At 42.6% G+C, this 17027-nt stretch overlaps 1 protein-coding gene across 3 annotated transcripts in view; it reads left to right on the top strand.

Moving 5' to 3' along the window:
• C4H15orf41 (chromosome 4 C15orf41 homolog) overlaps positions 1-14136 on the top strand; it is a 184733-nt gene extending 170597 nt beyond the window's left edge. For all 3 annotated transcript variants that reach the window (XM_030559381.1, XM_030559378.1, XM_030559380.1), the window contains one exon: positions 12116-14136. In XM_030559381.1, the coding sequence (XP_030415241.1) occupies positions 12116-12251 (136 nt within the window). In that variant the 3' untranslated portion in view covers positions 12252-14136. The remainder of the gene's footprint in view (positions 1-12115) is intronic.
• Positions 14137-17027: the final 2891 nt, after the last annotated feature.

Below are 17027 nucleotides of genomic sequence, written 5' to 3' on the forward strand. Positions count from 1 at the left end.
CCAAGGTTGTCCCCTACAGCCATTTCTTCTATTAGCACATTACTACTCACCAAAACCAAATCTAAAATGCATCCGCTCTCATTGGTTCAGCAACTACTTGGTGAAGGAATCCATCAGCTATCGCATCCAGGAAAATCTGAGCCCTATTATTATTACTAGCACTTGTCCTCCAGTCTATATCTAGGAAGTTAAAGTCTCCCATGATCGGACAATTCCCATTAGTATTTACTTCATTAAAAACATTGAAGAGGTCTCTGTACATATCCAAATCAGACCCCGGTGGTCTATAGCACAGCCCAAGCACTGTCCCAGGAGAGGCTCTAGTAGCTTTCTTCCTCAATGTGATTTTTGCCCAGACAGACTCTGTCTTTTCCATTCCAGCACTACTTATTTCTTTACAGTCTATCTCATCATTGATATAAAATTCTACTACAGCACCTTTGCCTTTATTTCTGTCTTTCCTAAACAGTACATACCCTTCAATATCTGTACTCCAGTCATGACTACTGTTCCACCATGTTTCTGTTATCCCTATAATATCTGGTTTCACTTCCTGCTTCAGTAACTCTAGTTCTCCGTTTTGTTACCTAGGCTCCTTGCATTGGTTTACAAACATCTTAATTTTTGCTGTTTGGCTTTGCTCACATTCTTTACCCAATTAGGCACAGACATTCTACCACCAGTATCATCTAGTAGACTACCCTTCCTCCTTATGTCCATTCTCCTACCCATGGCTGTATCCTTTCTTACTTAGTTTTCTTCCTTCTCAGTGTTAAAATCTGTCATGGAGATTATCATCTCCCCCAAATTCCTAGTTTAAAGATCCCTTAATCAGTTGTGCCAGCCTCCATCCTAGAAGTCTATTTCCTGCCCTACTCAGGTGAAGTCCATCCCAAGTCCATCCATCACCTCCCATGAATGCCTTCCAGTGGCCATACATCCCAAAGCCCTTCTTGTAGCACCACTGCCTGAGCCATCTGTTGATCATAATCTTGTCACACCTTTGTTGCCCTTCTCTAGGAACAGGCAGAATCCCACTGAAGATCACCTGAGCACCGAATTCCTTAAGCATCTTCCCCAACCTGGCATAGTCTCCCTTGATACATTCCAGTGAGGATCTAGCTGTATCATTTGTTCCCACATGAAGGACAATCAGTGGATTCTTTCCCGCTCCTGTTAGGATTCTCTTCAGCCTCAGGTCCACATCTCGTATCTTAGCACCCGGCAGACAGCACACCCTTCTTTTCTCTGGATCAGCTCTGGTTACAGGCCTGTCTGTTCTTCTCAGAAAGGCGTCCCCAATCATGTGGACCTGCTTTTTCCTGATGATGGTGCAATTCTCTGGTCTATCCCCTGTTTTCTCTGGCTGCAAGTCCTCTTGATTCCTGTTCTCCCTTGCAATCCTCTGCAACCCATCCTGTATACTCCTGGGGCTCATATTTGGTCATATTATCTCCATTGACTCTTCCCCTCTTCCTATAGGACTCACTGCTCTTCTCTTCTTCCTTGCCCTCTCACCTTCAGTGACCACGTGCTGTGTCCCTTCTTCATTTTCCAACTCTGCACAACTGTTCCTGAGCTATATTTCTTCTTCACTAGCCTATCTTTTCCTCTGCCTGATTCTCTTAGTCACATGCTTCCACTGTCCACTTTCCTCACCCAGCAGTCTCCCCTCAGAGTTCTTTGGTCCTGCTTCCATCTGCAAGTCTGAACTTTTCCCTTCAGCCTCCATCATCTGCTCAAACCCCCTTCTAAACTCAACCAGAGTTTCCACCTGCATCTCCAATCCTCAGATCTTTTCTTCCATCAGCTCTATCAAGCAGCACTTCATGCAGACGAAACTCTTTTCAGGTACCCCCTCCAGGATCATGTACATACCGCAGCTTCCATATCCAGTCATCTTCATTGTGTCATTTAGGGAGATTTCACTTAAACCTGAGTCCAGTTGTCTAGGTGGATAAAGTCCTTGGAGTGTGCTTGCCTCTTCTTTGGGGCACCCTTTTTACCTCTAAGCCTTAACACCTAACTGGTCATTAGAACTGACTAATTTGCCAGGAAAGCAGAAATAATTGGCATCCTCCAAAATGAATGTGTTTGGTGATGAATAATCCATCAAAAGCCAGTGGAATGGCCAGAATCAAGCACAGTTAGACACAAGCACAATAAGAATCATTATCTTTACTGGGCCACTTGCTCCCAAATGTTTTTTTTAAACCTCACTTAATTACCCAGAAATATGTCAGTACCATCTTACATTCTCATCACTTAAGCTCCAGTACCGCAGAAAGTTTAATAGAGGCACAGGGGGCCATTCACACAGAACTCCTTACAGGATCAAGGCCCAAGTGTCTTAGGCCTCAAGTACTGTACGTAACGTTGAAGTCAGTGGGACTTCAGCATAAGCTTTACTGAATCAAGCCCTTGAGCAAAATCACACATTGTGATCAGTGTCTCAAAGATTTTTCAAGAACAAAATTGTCTTTTTGAGTAAAATTTAGATTATGACATGAACCTGCGTAAGCCAGAGAAATTAAAAGTTCAGTCAAGACAATTTTTTCTTAACACTCACTGTCCTTGAGCCAACATGCCTTGTCTTTCTCACTCACTGTGTCAGCCTTCACTTAAAAAGCCTTGATCCTTGAAAATCTGTGTAACCTTAATATTATTTAATCATAGCTTTTGAAAGTTAATTTCCATGAGAACTATTCAAAAAAAAATCTGTTACTGAAGATTATAAAAATCTTTGTATTTGCCTGAGAGAACAGTTCTCAGATTTGTATGAATTCCATAGGTGAAAAAGTATTTTGAATTTTATTAAAAATGCATTTTGCAGCCAAAAGTTAAATTGTCTTTAGACTGTTCTTTAATAACAGTGACTTACACAATATCAGTCCATTCTATCAATATGTATTTATGATTTGTACTATGCACATTTTAAAATGTCTTTTTAACATGTTTCCTGATATCCAGATAAATATTGCATGGCTTATTTTTACTTCTCCAAATGCCTAAAGCATTTAAATCATATTGTAAGTTTGATTAAATATGGCTAACAAAAATGCTGCATTTCGGCTGATGCCTTAACAGCCTTATCACACAGCTAAAAGGCTGCTAGTGTAAACAGAAGTTTATTAAAATGTAATAGTATTCAATAAAGGCGTGACTACAGGGACACTGAGGACTGCTATTAGTTTCCATCCACCTTCCTTCCCTGGATAGCCCTGACATTCCACACTCCCATAGTATATTGCATCAGTGTCCAATACTCATTGGAAATTTCTATACCCTTGTCAGTCCAAAGGAATTTTCATTTCTGAGTTACAACCTCCTTGAAAATGGGGACACACAAAAAAAAAAATTCTAGTAGTCATTAAAAGAAAATCCTAGCAAAGCTTCCATTGACTTCCAACAGTGCTTGATCACTCCCAAAATGACTACCTGTTTCCTAACTGATCTTTCTTCATCAGCTTGCCTTTTGTTTTAATGCACCTATTAAGTTAGTGTGTTTGTTTGCAAACCAAAGATATTTAGATTATTGTAAAGTCTTTCTTTATTATAAGGTGAAAATATTTATTATGTAATTTAAGGTAGCCAGGACCTAGAATAGGTGTAGCCTTGTGAGGGTTGGACTAGTGATAGATTTATAACATGAACACATATCTCAGCCAGTTATTTGACTTTGCCTAACATGAGAACAACTCCAATAACCTTTTTTTTTTTTAACCAGACTTCAGTAGAGCCAAAAAATATAAATCTATATGATGCCTCGAAGGTAACTTCTATTTGAATTATGGCCTGCCTTGTGATTGGTTCAGGAAGTGGACTAGAGGATTACAAAAAGTTTAAGAAAATATACTCACTTTCAACCATGTCCAAAGTTTGAAAGTGCCCCTTTTTATGTAAAGATACTGTAACTTGATTTTTTAAAATATTCATACTTATTTATATTAAAAAAAATCAATCCCTGTGCAATGGAAATTAATTCCCTGCCAAGATACGCAAGGCCAGATCTCAGCAGGTGTAAATAGGGCTATCTGTAGGAAAGTCAAATGGAGCTATACCAGTTTATACCAGCTGAGAATCTGACCTGCAGTTGTTGGTCTACCAAAATACTCTTGGCCCACACCAAAATTCCTTCCAATAATAAGAATACGAGAGATGTAAGTTTTAGGCATCACTGCACAGGAGATATATATGGATATATAGATGTTAATCCAATGCTTTTAAAGAACTGTGTTAAATTCTTAAACTTTTTTATTTATTATAATTTATTTTTATAGGAAACAAGTTATGAAGTGCAGTTGGTCTTGATGTCATTCTAATTGTACACAGTGAGACAGACACATGCATATATGGACATGGACATGGACATTAGATATAAACATACATACACTCACATTTCACTAGGAGAGCCTCTCAGGACAAGAAATTATTTACATTACTATCTGGGGATACATGTAGTATACAGCCCATCTACAACAAATAAACTAAGACTAAATAAATAAATGAAGTGAAAGTTACTAAAAACGATTACAAGCTGTTTAACATTTCTGCTCAGTATTGAGCTGTGTGTTGAAAATGCATTTTCCATAAAACCACATGCAAGGCTTTTTGATGGTGAAAGACACAACTCCCAATGCCCACATGTCTGGGCATATCCTTAGAAGCTAGCATGGACCCCACACAGACATTCCAGAGTAAAAGACAATTACTAGAGAACAGTTTGTCTTTAAGTAAAGTTGAACGTGTGATATTCCACTCAACCACTTTGATAAATAAATAAGTCTTTTTCCTTTCTAGGACAAAAGTGGTTCTGTAGAAGGGCAAGATAAAGCCTGATTCACATTTTGCTGATTTTTATGTGATTTCTTGAGTTAAAATGAGGATTTGTCCATGTAAAATTAGCAATAAAAGAGCATAAATGATTTTTAGGAAAAAGAAGAACCTATCTGGCTTACTATGCCTTCCGCTCCCCTACCACTCACTGAATTTCACCTTCCTAGTTTTTCACAATACCCCCGTGAAATCCCTCCTCCTTAGGAGCAAAGCTCAGAGTCTCAGGGGTTGTTGGCTTGCAAAGAATGACGCATTGGTTTAACTAAAGATTTGTTTTATAATCAATTTAGTTAAAACAGTGCAAAAGGCTGTGTGGACACTCAAATCAATATAAATCTGGCTTACTTATCTTATATTGATTAGGAATCAGTTTAAACTAAACCACTTAAGTCACTTTCAAACTGAAATAGGAGTGTCTACAGAGGGTTTTACACTTAGCTATCTGTTTAAAAACTGATTTAAGATAAACCAATTATTCTTCTTCGAGTGGTTGTTCATGTCCATTCAAAGTGTGTGTGCGCCGCGTGCACGCCAGCCGGAAGATTTTCCCCTAGCAGCGTCCGTAGGGTCGGCTCAGGCATCCCCTGCAGTGATGCCGCTGTGGCACCGCCATGGCGCCCTATAAAGGGGCCTGCCGACCCTCCACCCTCTCAGTTCCTTCTTACCGCCGGTGACGGCTAGCTGGAACTTCTCTTGCATAGCAATCTGGCAGTGTCCTATCCGTACCATTTAGTCCATGTATTCAGTTATATTATAGTTAGTAGATAGTTTAGTTTTCGTAGTTGAGAGGTTCCCCCCCCCACAGTCTTCGTCGCCCGCTGGGGCATGCCCAGGTCCCTCGAGTTCAAACTCTGCAAGGACTGTGGGAAATTCATGCCCAAGTGACCCGCACTCTGCGTACTTGAGGTGCCTTGGAGAGAGCCACCAAAAGGACTGGTGCTCTATCTGCAGAGGCTTCCGCCCCCGAACTTTCAAGGACAGGGCTCAAAGACTTAGAGTCCTCCTGATGGAGGCAGCCCTGCGACCACCCTCGGACCCAGAACCGGCCAAGGTGGGCCCCAGCACGTCGTCCTCGGTGCAGAGTGCCCTGGCACCGGCATCAGGACTTAAGGCCCAGCCCAGGTTGTCCAAGACCTGGCACCGGGCAGAGTCGGGTCATAGGAAGTCGGCCTCGGTGCGGCACCACTCACCTTTGCCGGCGCCCACCAAGAAAAGAAGCCGGTGAGGGATCGGTCTCCCCACCAGGACCCGAGGCCGACTCCGCCCCCGGGCTAAGCGGACAGGCTGCATTACCGCCCCCAGCAGTTCCGTCGACTCCCGCACCGCAAGAGGACAGTCGAGTCCGGACCCCTAATTCTCTGGGCCTCAGTGGAGACATACGCCTCCCCGTCGATGCCAGAGGCGTTCGAGGCGGCCTCAGACCTGATGGGTCTCCCGGCACTGGCCTCCCCACATCGTCGGGAGTTGCCTGCTGTGGTCCACCCACCAGTATAATCTAGAGGCAAGCCGGCCATGCTATCGCCTCCCTCCCCGCACCAAGCTGCGAAGGCCGCACCGGACCAGAGGAGAGGCTCCCCGTCGCCTCAGCACCGCTCACCTTTGGCACCGGGCACCACTCCCCCCAGGTCCTCATACTCAGAGACCTCAGACTTAGAGGCGACTCTTATCGCTCCAGCAGGTCGTGGAGCAGGAGTCGGTGTCGGAGGCGAGCCACCATTACCCGCAATGGCAGCAACAGTGGAAGCTGCCCTCGCAGTGGCCGTTTTAGACTCCCTGGGCTTACCATCAGTCGGTAGGCCAGGCATTTGGCCCTCTGTCATGGTCGGCTTTGGTGTCCTTGACGTCGGTGGCCTCGGTGCAGCTGCCTCCCCCACCGGCACCGTCGTCGGGCAGGGATGTACCATCGTCAAGTTCAGCACCCCCTAACTGGGCAGCGGCACCGGCAGCTGCTTTAGTTCAGGCTACGCCGGCACCGCATGATATGCCAAGTCGCTCACTAGTGACCCCGATACCAGCCACGGTGCCGCATTTGGACTCGGTACCAGCACCGCAACCTCAATACTGTGTGCTGCAGGACCCGGAAGGGCCGCATGCACCGGACGAAGGGACGCTCCATGTAGTCTCTTTGTCGTCCTCCCCGGACAAGGCAGTCTCGGGCACGGCTGTGGCTCCAGCCCTAGAGGACACTCCAATGATTGCTTTGGCGAGCTCACAATCCAAGCGGAGGAGATCGAGGTGGACGCGGACCCTGTAGTGGACATCCTGGCCCCCTCAGGGCCATCCAGGGTGGCCCTCCCGCTGATAAAGACGATAGCGGATACATCCCACGCCCTATGGCAAACACCAGCCTCATTGGCCCCTACTGCCAAGAGGATGGAGGGGTGCTACTTCGTCCCCTCTAAAGGGCACGAGCACCTGTGCACCCACCCTTCCCCCAACTCCCTGGTAGTTGATGCGGCCAACCGGCGGGAGCGTCTAGGGTTTCAAGGGTCAACACCAAAGAGCAGGGACGCAAAAAGACTTGAGCTCTTTGGCAGGAAGGTGTACTCCACAGGGGGACTCCAGCTCCGCATTGCCAATCAACAGGCAATAGTAAGCCGATATGGCCACAACACGTGTTCAGCCATGTCGAAGTTTGTGGAGCTCCTTCCCCAGGACTCGAGATCAGAGTTTTCGGCCCTAGTGGAGGAGGGCAAACTGATCTCTTGAGCCTCCCTCCAGGTCGCCTTAGAAGCAGCGGACTCAGCCTCGCGCACCCTGGCCACGGGCCTGGTCATGCGGTGGGGAGCCTGGCTCCAGGTCTCGGGCCTGCCCTGTGAGGTCCAGCAGACGATTCAAGACCTCCCCTTCGAAGGGCAGATGCTGTTTTCAGAGAAAATGGACAAACTTCTCCATAGTTTAAAGGACTCGAGGGCCACACTTCGCTCCCTGGGCTTGCATACCCCCGCGACCCAGTGCGGACAATTTAGGCCGCAGGCAGCCCCTCGCCCATACCAGCCACAGGCCCACCAGGAGCTGAGGTGCAGGCAGGGTAGAAATGGCAGGAGGCGTCACCACCGTCACCCCTCTGGCCAGGTGGTCTGGCCAATTGAGACCACTATCTGGGCCTAAACCCCCTATTTGATGGTACGGTCGAGGGTGACCTACCAGTTGGGGACTCTGGATCCTCCCACTCCTACCTTTGGGTCACATCTGTCCCACTTCTGCCGTGCCTGGTCCTGAATTACATCGGACAAATGGGTGCTCCGCACAGTAGAGAGGGGATATTCTATCCAGTTTTTCCTTCCTCCCGCCCCACAACTGAATACACGGACTTAACAATACGGATAGGACACTGCCAGATTGCTATGCAAGAGAAGTTCCAGCTAGCCGTCACCGCGGTAAGAAGGAACTGAGGGGGTGGGGTTGGCGGGCCCCTTTATAGGGCACCATGGCGCCACGCGCAGGGGGCGCCTGAGCCAACCCTACAGACGCTGCTAGGGGAAAATCTTCCGGCTGGCGTGCATGCAGTGCGCACACACCTACTTTGAATGGACATGAACAATACATCTCGAAGAACAACAGTTGCTAAAAGCTGGGTAACCATTTTATTTGTGTTCACAAGACCTCAGTGAGGCCCTCTCTCTGATAGCATATTTAATATGTTTATTACCTTCATATGAAATAGTCTTGCCTCTGAGTTTTCTCCTATGTGGAGCTATTCAAAATGTTTATAACAAAAGCCTAAACTAGCTAAAACTCAGCTGTTTTTCTGTTTCCTTTCAAGTTTGAAAAGTCAGCCAATATTTGTTTTTTAAAAAAATATTGAACTTCACAAAACAGGCAAAACTGTAGTTTTTGTTGAGTTTTGGGGTTAGCTTGCACTTGGATTTTTCAGGGTGTGAACTATTGTGACACAAAACTGTAGAGAAGATTCACACGAGTACCTGTTAACCAATACTGAAGGTTTACACAGTTCTACTGGGCAAAAGCAAAGTCTATAGGATTCTGTACCTAGCTCCTTAAGAGCTGATGTCTTCTTTGTTGCCCTGAGCTGCACCTTCTCAAAAATTAATATCCTTCCTGTGATATAGTAACCTGTATTGCATACAGTATTCCTGACAGGGTCCTGTACAGTGACTATAAAACCATCTTTTCCTTTGTATTCTGAAGATTTTCCACAGAACTGCCAGGTTGGTCCCACTTCCTGTGGCATGCAGAGCAAGCTCTCTGTCATTTGAACTAGTTCTCCTGTGTAAACCAAAGTTGTCAGCATTGGTCCTGAAAGGGAGGTTAGTCTCCAATGTGTTAAATGTTGTTATTAATCTATAAATAAGTTTTTAACCTGACTATAATTTACTGTGTTAAGTTTCATCTCCACACTGTCACATGTACAACTTTAGAAGGAGCAGAAGGGAGTCAAGTTAAAAGGGTGGTTCTTGCTCCTTGCTTGCACTTCCATGCCCCCTCCCCTCCATAAAAAGGTTAAATGTCTTTTCAAATTAAGGCAACTGTAATTAACCATGGGCATTGTTTGAGATTTGCCAGCTCTCTGTGTTAATGGAAGAGAAATTAGCCCTTAGCAGCAGGAGCGCCTCATAGTCAGTGGCAAATGCTTACCGGGCCAACAAGTTAATTTTGGTTTTAAGTGCTTCCCTTAAGTCATTTTTAATATAGCATGGCTTGTACATGTGCTGTCTCTGATACACAGTCAGAATATAAAGGATTATACCAATATTATGAAACGATATAGCATGGACAGGACTAGTTACCTAATAAAGGTCTAATACAGGATTGAGGGAATAATTTCACTGATTAACTAAAGCCAGGAACCTGCAATTGACTCACTGGACACCCTGAAAATAAAGTTTTTCATCAGAATTGGCATTTCTGAACCTATTGCTAGTTGCAGCCAATATAATGAAAAGTGTCATTTGGTGGCACTGACGGTTCAATAAAAACTGGTTTACAATCCCTTTTGAGTGGGCTTGGAAGTATCTATTTTAATGAATAATTGTAATTTCAAATACAAGTTACAGTTTATATGCAGTGACAAGTGCCTTTTACCACATGAGTTTTCAGATAGTTGTGCAGAGTGAAACAAGTCAAGTTTCCTTAAGCACTAGGGAAGAGCAGCTGCTCATTAGCACTGGGTTTTTTACCTGGAAAACGACCTAGTAATGAACAAGTACCGCATGTATGTATGTTTCATAGCTTCCGACTTGCATAAAACAGTCTATTAAAAATGCAAAATGCATTCTCTTTATGAGCGTATGTGTGTTTGGTCTGGTTTGTTTTTAAAATCCTTCAGGTAGAGTATTTACTGCCTCCCCAGATACATATTCCTTTTGAAGTGATTGGTTTGAACACACTTCTCTGTAAAAATATTAGGGCCAGATTGTAGCAGTGAATCAATGCCTTACATTGGTGACAGCATGAAGCTTCACTACCCCAATGGGAGCACCAGGCAGCAGTGTCTCTCAGCAAACTCACCCATTTGCTCCCCCCTGTGGCTGGGCCAGCTGTGTTTGTTGATACAGTGAGGAACAGCAGGCTGTGGACCTGCATGCACCTCACAGGGCACTAGCCAAAAGCAAGGCTTATGTTCCAGAGATCACAGGGACTAGCATGACCAGACAGCAAGTGTGAAAAATTGGGACAAGGGCTGAGGGGTAATAGAAGCCTATATCGGGACTGTCCCTATAGAATCAGGACATCTGGTCACCCTAACAGAGACAGCAAATGTTGCTGGCCACCTATGGAGTGCAACTGCTGGGAGGAGGGTGCTGTGCTCTTCCACTCCAGCCACAATCTGATCTATAACACACTTCTAAAGAAACTTCACTTTCTCTATATTAATGTGGCTAAATCTGTAACAGTAATAACTTCTTGCATTTCCATCTGAAAAATCACAGAGCTTTCCAAACTGTTATGTAAACTATGTATGAGAATGCTTCCTTGCTACTGAAATGCACCCACCTCTGGGGTGGAAGGTAGCAACCATAAAACAGTGCTTACCCACACTACACAACAGTTTTGGAAAGTAGCACAATACCCAATTGAAACTGCACGGGGAATCCACGGAATTACTTCCTTTTATGTCTGTTCCATTACATGAGCACATCAAACAGAGATTTCCTCAGTTCAGTGTTGGAAAGAAACCACCCTAATGAAGCCAGTCTGGCACTACCCACTGTTTGAGAGCTTCTATTGTCTGCTAAGTGGACTTTCCAGTTATTGTGCATCCCCCGACACACTTTTATTATAATTAAACATTAACAAAAATTGGCTACCATATTGGTGTGAATACTGAGCACAGCTCTGTGTATAAACCATTAAATGATATTCTATTGAACGTTTTTCTTGTACATACAGTATCTAATAGCTCATCCTGCACTGTTGTTTTGGCAAGTCCACTTAGCATGTAATAAATCACAGAAAGAAAAAGCTTTTTGGCCTAACATTGTACAGACTGCTGTAATGTAGACTACAGAAAGTGGTTCTGTTTTTAGACATCCTTTTACTAACCACAACATATCATAATTTATGATTTCACTGTAAAATTCCTGGAACACTAACCAAAGTAGTGCTGCCCTTTAATTAAGTGCTCTCAGTAGGAAAAACGTGAAACTGATGTCAAAACATATCGCTGTACACAATGATTGATAGTGATCTTCTTTATGAACCCAGCCTCAAGGTCTGAACTTCCTGATGGGTAAAATAGTCCATGGGGCTACTTCTGAGAGTGCCTAGTGGAGGCAGCTCTGGAGACCTGCGTAGAAACTTTCTATGGACTGTGCTTTGCTTAATAGTTACTTAGTCATTGTAGAGATTATATTTTGAGAATCATTGTTGATCTTTACTGTACTGAATTCATATCATCTGAGGTTTTATGTAAACTCGTGTATTTTTAATGCTTAAATGTCCAAATCTGAAATAAATGGAGAGCAAGGGAAGAGAGGCTTCTGTATGTATCACACAGTTATTAAATGTTATTACAAAGGCACTTAGGGATCTGTTCTTATGGCTGGTGAATTATATGTTCACAATGGTAGAAGTGTGAACTAAACAAATATTTCAGTTTGCTCTAAAACCCTGAATAGAATTTTATTTATGGAATCAGATATTACTTAAATGTAAAACAATTCTACCCTGATTAAATTAAAATGTTGGAAATTAAATGTAGGTAAACTGTCCAATTTTTAGAATAAAATCAGCAGTGCATGTGACTTACCAGCACTGTGACTTTCTTTTTTTTTTTCTGTATATGTAATTTTGTTATATTCTTATTATTTTATAGATTTGGTCCTGGATTAGTCATTTATTGGTATGGATTTATTGAGGAGTTGGACTGCCATCGTGAACGTGGTATCCTGCTAAAAGACTGCTTTCCTACTGATATTGTAACTCTGCGACACAGCATGGCTCAACACTGATGTTGGAAGAGAAATTGGGAGGAAGAGGTGAATCCGGAAGCAATTTTACTTTCCTGCAGTGTAAACTACTGGCAACATCTGCCCTGAACTTCAGCTGAACTCCTGCTGCCTGTGATCACACTACTACCTCTTTAGACAAACATATCAAGAGTTTCTGTTTTGCCTCAGCCCTCTGCAGTTGTGAGCAGCCAAAAGCTACAGACACAACCCGCTCATTATCAGCAGTTCTGTCTCTGTCAAACAGTTAGTTTATAGATAGTCATAATCTTTCTTCCTTCCGGATGGCTTCTCCTTAAATACTGAACAAAAGAAAAAATCTGGAGGCTGAAAGGTGTGACTTTCAATTCTCCTCCCTGTGTTGTGGAGTCATCTTGAAGAAAGCGCTTTCTGTTATCTCTCACATAGCTGTGTTAAATATTAAAGATCTAGCTCAAACACACACACAAGCCAGGAAATTTGGTTAAGGCTGAAACTCCCCACTGAACACTCACATTGTGCCTACTTAGTGCAATTCATGGTAAAAGAGAATCACATCATCATTAATGCCTTGTTTGTACTGAATTTCCTGGCTTTTGTAGCGTTAAACCAGACAGCTACTATTATTCAAATATAATGATTGATGTATGAATTTCCTCATTTTATGTTTGCTTAAAAAAAAAGAATGTGACATTCAAATTTTTAAGAATATTTTTCCTAAAAAAAGTCAGCATTTATCTTGTGTGTATATATATATTTGGGAAATTTTGTAGTGCATATTAATACTTGTAGTGCATTTTTAATACTTTTTAAAGTATTAAAAATAATTGATAAAGCACATTGTTCTCTTTCAGCAGTTTTGGCATATCCTAGAAATCTCTACTGATGGATCTTTTCCTTGGTTGATTTTAAGCAAATAATTTGTGTAGATCTCTGTAGGCCTCATGATGTGCAGTTTTCAGGCACATGAAATCCAGAAGGACCATATATGAAACTTTGTACCTGGTTGATGTATTCTGAGAGTACAGCCTGGTGTTCAAGGAGAGAACCAAAAGGCAAACACTGCTTCCTACTGGATTTGTTGGATGGGGAATTCATCTAAATAAGCACACCATCTCCTGAGTGCTATTGTTGCCTATTCTCTTCTTCCTGATGGAACTGCCAAGGGTGGAAGTGTCTAGAGATGGTGGTGGGCTTCCACCATTATTGTGAGGGCTCCTTTCTCGTCTTCTTTCTACACTCATTACCCCAGGAAAGAGGAGCAGTGTTCAGCCTAACTTCTGTTCTTACAGCTAAGAGGTGATCAGACAAGGCATATCTCTTTGGGCTGGTAGCATTTGCTAACGCTCAGCCAAGGAAAAATAAAATTTTGAGGAAGCTGATAGAAACACCACAACATCTCTTCTCTAACCAATCATAAGAGCCATACAAAGCTATAGACTTCATCTTGGGAAGGGTACTTGATAAGAAGAGTCATAAAAACTACCACTCCCAAAGGGAAATTCCTCTCAGAATAGGAAGTTGAGTTGCATACTCAGCTTCTCTTGAGTAACAGAAGATCTCAGAACCTCAACAGAGAAGCTGTTTGGGGTCCTTAATATTTTGAAACTGCACAAATTTTCAATCCAAATTAGGAGATGCAAAGAAAGCATATGAACCCACTTTTTAAACTTTAAAACAACCACACAACTTATTTTAGAAGAAACTTTCAAATCTCACTTTTATACTAAACTTTGTGCCAAGTTTTAGCCTGGATTTTATTTATACGACCAATTTAGAAATCTTTTTTTTTCTCTCTCTCTATAGGAAAAATAGGTTTAATAATATTGATACATCCTTTGCTTTACAGTAACTCCTCACTTAACATTGTAGTTACGTTCCTGAAAAATGCGACTTTAAGCGAAAGGATGTTAAGCAAATCCAATTTCCCCATAAGAATTAATATAAATGGGGAAGGGGGCGGTTAGGTTCCAGGGAAATTTTTTTCACCTGACAAAAAACTATATATTATATAGATATGCACACAGTATAAGTTTTAAACAAACAATTTAATACTGTTCACAGCTATGATGGTAGAGGTGATAAAGTTAGAGGGAGGGATATTTCCCAGGGAATGCCTTGCTTCTAAATGATGAACTAGCACTCGGCAGAGCCCTCAAGGGTTAACACATTGTTAATGTAGCCTCTCACACAAGGCAGCACAAACACACAGGAGGGGAGACAGCATAGCAGACAGAGACAGACACACACCTTGTGTGTGGGAGAAAGAGAGAGATGCATACTGCCCCTTTAAGTAAGCTGACCCACTCTTAAGTGCATTGTCTTTTTATGTGGATCAGGAAGTTGAGACAGCAGTTGCTGCCCCAGGATCTCTCTGTCTCTCTCCGTCTGTGTCCCCTCCCTGCTCTATATGGAGAAGGGGGAAGCAGGGTGCAGGACCCCAGGAGGAGGGAGACACACTGACAGCCTGCTCCCTTCCCCTCCCACCCGCCCCCACAGCAAGCAGGATTCTCTGGGAGCAGCTCCAAGGCAGAGGGCAGGAGCAGCACATGGCAGTGGGGGCAGGGACAGCTGAACTACCGATTGATATCTTCTGGGTGGCTGCAGCACTGGGAACTTAAGGGGGCTGCCGGTCCACCCTTGTTACAAGCCTCCACCAGCTAGCTGCAACGAGCTGCTTTTCCTGCAAGCTGTGGACAAAGCAGGTGGCTGCCAGACAACGTTAGAAGGGAGCATTGCACAGCTTTAAACGATCATGTTCCCTAATTGATCAGCAACGAAACAACCTTAACTGAGACGACTTTAAGTGAGGAGTTAACTGTACAGGCAAGAAGAACAGGAGTACTTGTGGCACCTTAGAGACTAACAAATTTATTTCAGCATAAGCTTTTGTGGGCTACAGCTTACTTCTTCAGATTCTATGCATTCTATGCATCCAAAGAAGTGAGCTGTAGCCCATGAAAGCTTATGCTGAAATAAATTTGTTAGTCTCTAAGGTGCCACAAGTACTCCTGTTCTTTTTGCAGATACAGACTAACACAGCTGCTACTCTGAAACCTGTACAGGCAAGAGTACACTAGAGTTTCCACAATACTATGAGCTACCTACGTGGCAAAGATTCTTACTGTTTCTGAATGTTACTTTTAAAAATACTAATTTTCAGTCAATCCTTTTTTTCTCAAACACCTGTAACGCATTTACGTTTCAACTATTACACTTACTTTCTTTTTACCTGATAGGCTTTGAGTCTGCACATAAAGATAGGCAGAAGCAATCTGAGAGTGTACCTCTCTAAGGCTACACAGAAGCAACATTTAGGGTGCAACTACCCTGGGACTTATAACTCTGGTTTAGGTTAGTGGCATGTGTAAAATCAAGAACAGAAAATAAGAAAGTAATAATCAACCATTGTTCCATTAGAAACTCAAAGCAATAACTGCCTACATGAAGTAGGTTTTAAGGGCAAAACTGAATCTGTTTTAGCTAATGTCTGTGCATTGTGTTGTATGAAATCATTTCAAACAGTCTTTACAAGATGCCCTGTGCTACTTTTTCTTCTTGAATGAATTAAATTTATCTACACAGATGTTGAAAATTCTGTTCAGTGCTCATTGAATCTTTAATTTGTTTAATATAAAAACATATAACAATGTTGAGGGTCTGCAAATAAAAATAAGGTTATGCTTGTACAGTATTTGTGTATTTATTCCCCTATCTGGTGCTGCAGTATAATGGCTTGAAAGGCAATATTGGTGTCCTTAATCAAAGCTTTCACCATTCCTTTATATAGTGACCCTTTTAAAATCTGCATATTAAAATAGGGATGAAATAAGCAGTAAAAATGTATGTACTCTACTAATTCCAATTGGATGTGCTTTCCTAGCAAGCCTTGCTATCAAAAAAAAGTATTATACTGTGTGCCACTATTTTAAATGGTAAGTACAAAACCATTAAAAAATAAATAAAACTGCATTGTTATTCCTACTTGTATGTTGTAAATGTTCCTTGTGTATTTTTTCAGTTTATCACATGTAAATTTCAACTCAAAGAATAAAAAGGAGAGACTACTGCATTTTTTTACAGTGCTATAGTCATTAGAACCTTGACATTGCAACCAAATCCGGTTTTATGGAGTATTCTGCAGTGTGCTAATGAATTATGCCAAGCCAGAAAACAGAAGTGTGCATAAAACTGAATGATGGTCTCACTGGCATATATAGACTTGCCAAGCATCTGCTCATACAAACACTGTAATACAACCTGCTCCAAGCCTTAGAAATGATATGATTGTGTGGAATGAGTTCAATGTGGAAGTAAAACTTCCTGGTCTGGCAGGAATGGCACATAGGCATACAGGTCATGCAGAAAATGACACAGTCAGGGTTAAACAGAACAAACTAATTACACCTCTACCTCGATATAACACGACCTGATATAACACGAATTCAGGTATAATGCGGTAAAGCAGTGTTCCAGGGGGGCACGGCTGCACACTCCAGTGGAGCAAAGCAAGTTCAATATAACGTGATTGCACCTATAACACAGTAAGATTTTTGGGCTCCCGAGGACAGCGTTATATCAAGGTTGAGGTGCATCTTTCCTGCATTCTAGGGATAAATAATAGTTTAACAACGTTCCTCTAAAGCCACTCAAAACCAAAAAACTTGGTGTAAATAGTAAAAATCTGGTCTAAATGGAAAGGTGAACAGACTGGTGCATATATTTTAAACCTGGTGATACTTCATCACAATTTCACTTCAAGTATATGCATAGTATATTAAGACTTTGTTTCTTGTTTTA

The sequence above is a fragment of the Gopherus evgoodei genome, chromosome 4, assembly GCF_007399415.2.
Source record: "Gopherus evgoodei ecotype Sinaloan lineage chromosome 4, rGopEvg1_v1.p, whole genome shotgun sequence".
In the NCBI taxonomy this organism is placed as follows: domain Eukaryota; kingdom Metazoa; phylum Chordata; order Testudines; family Testudinidae; genus Gopherus; species Gopherus evgoodei.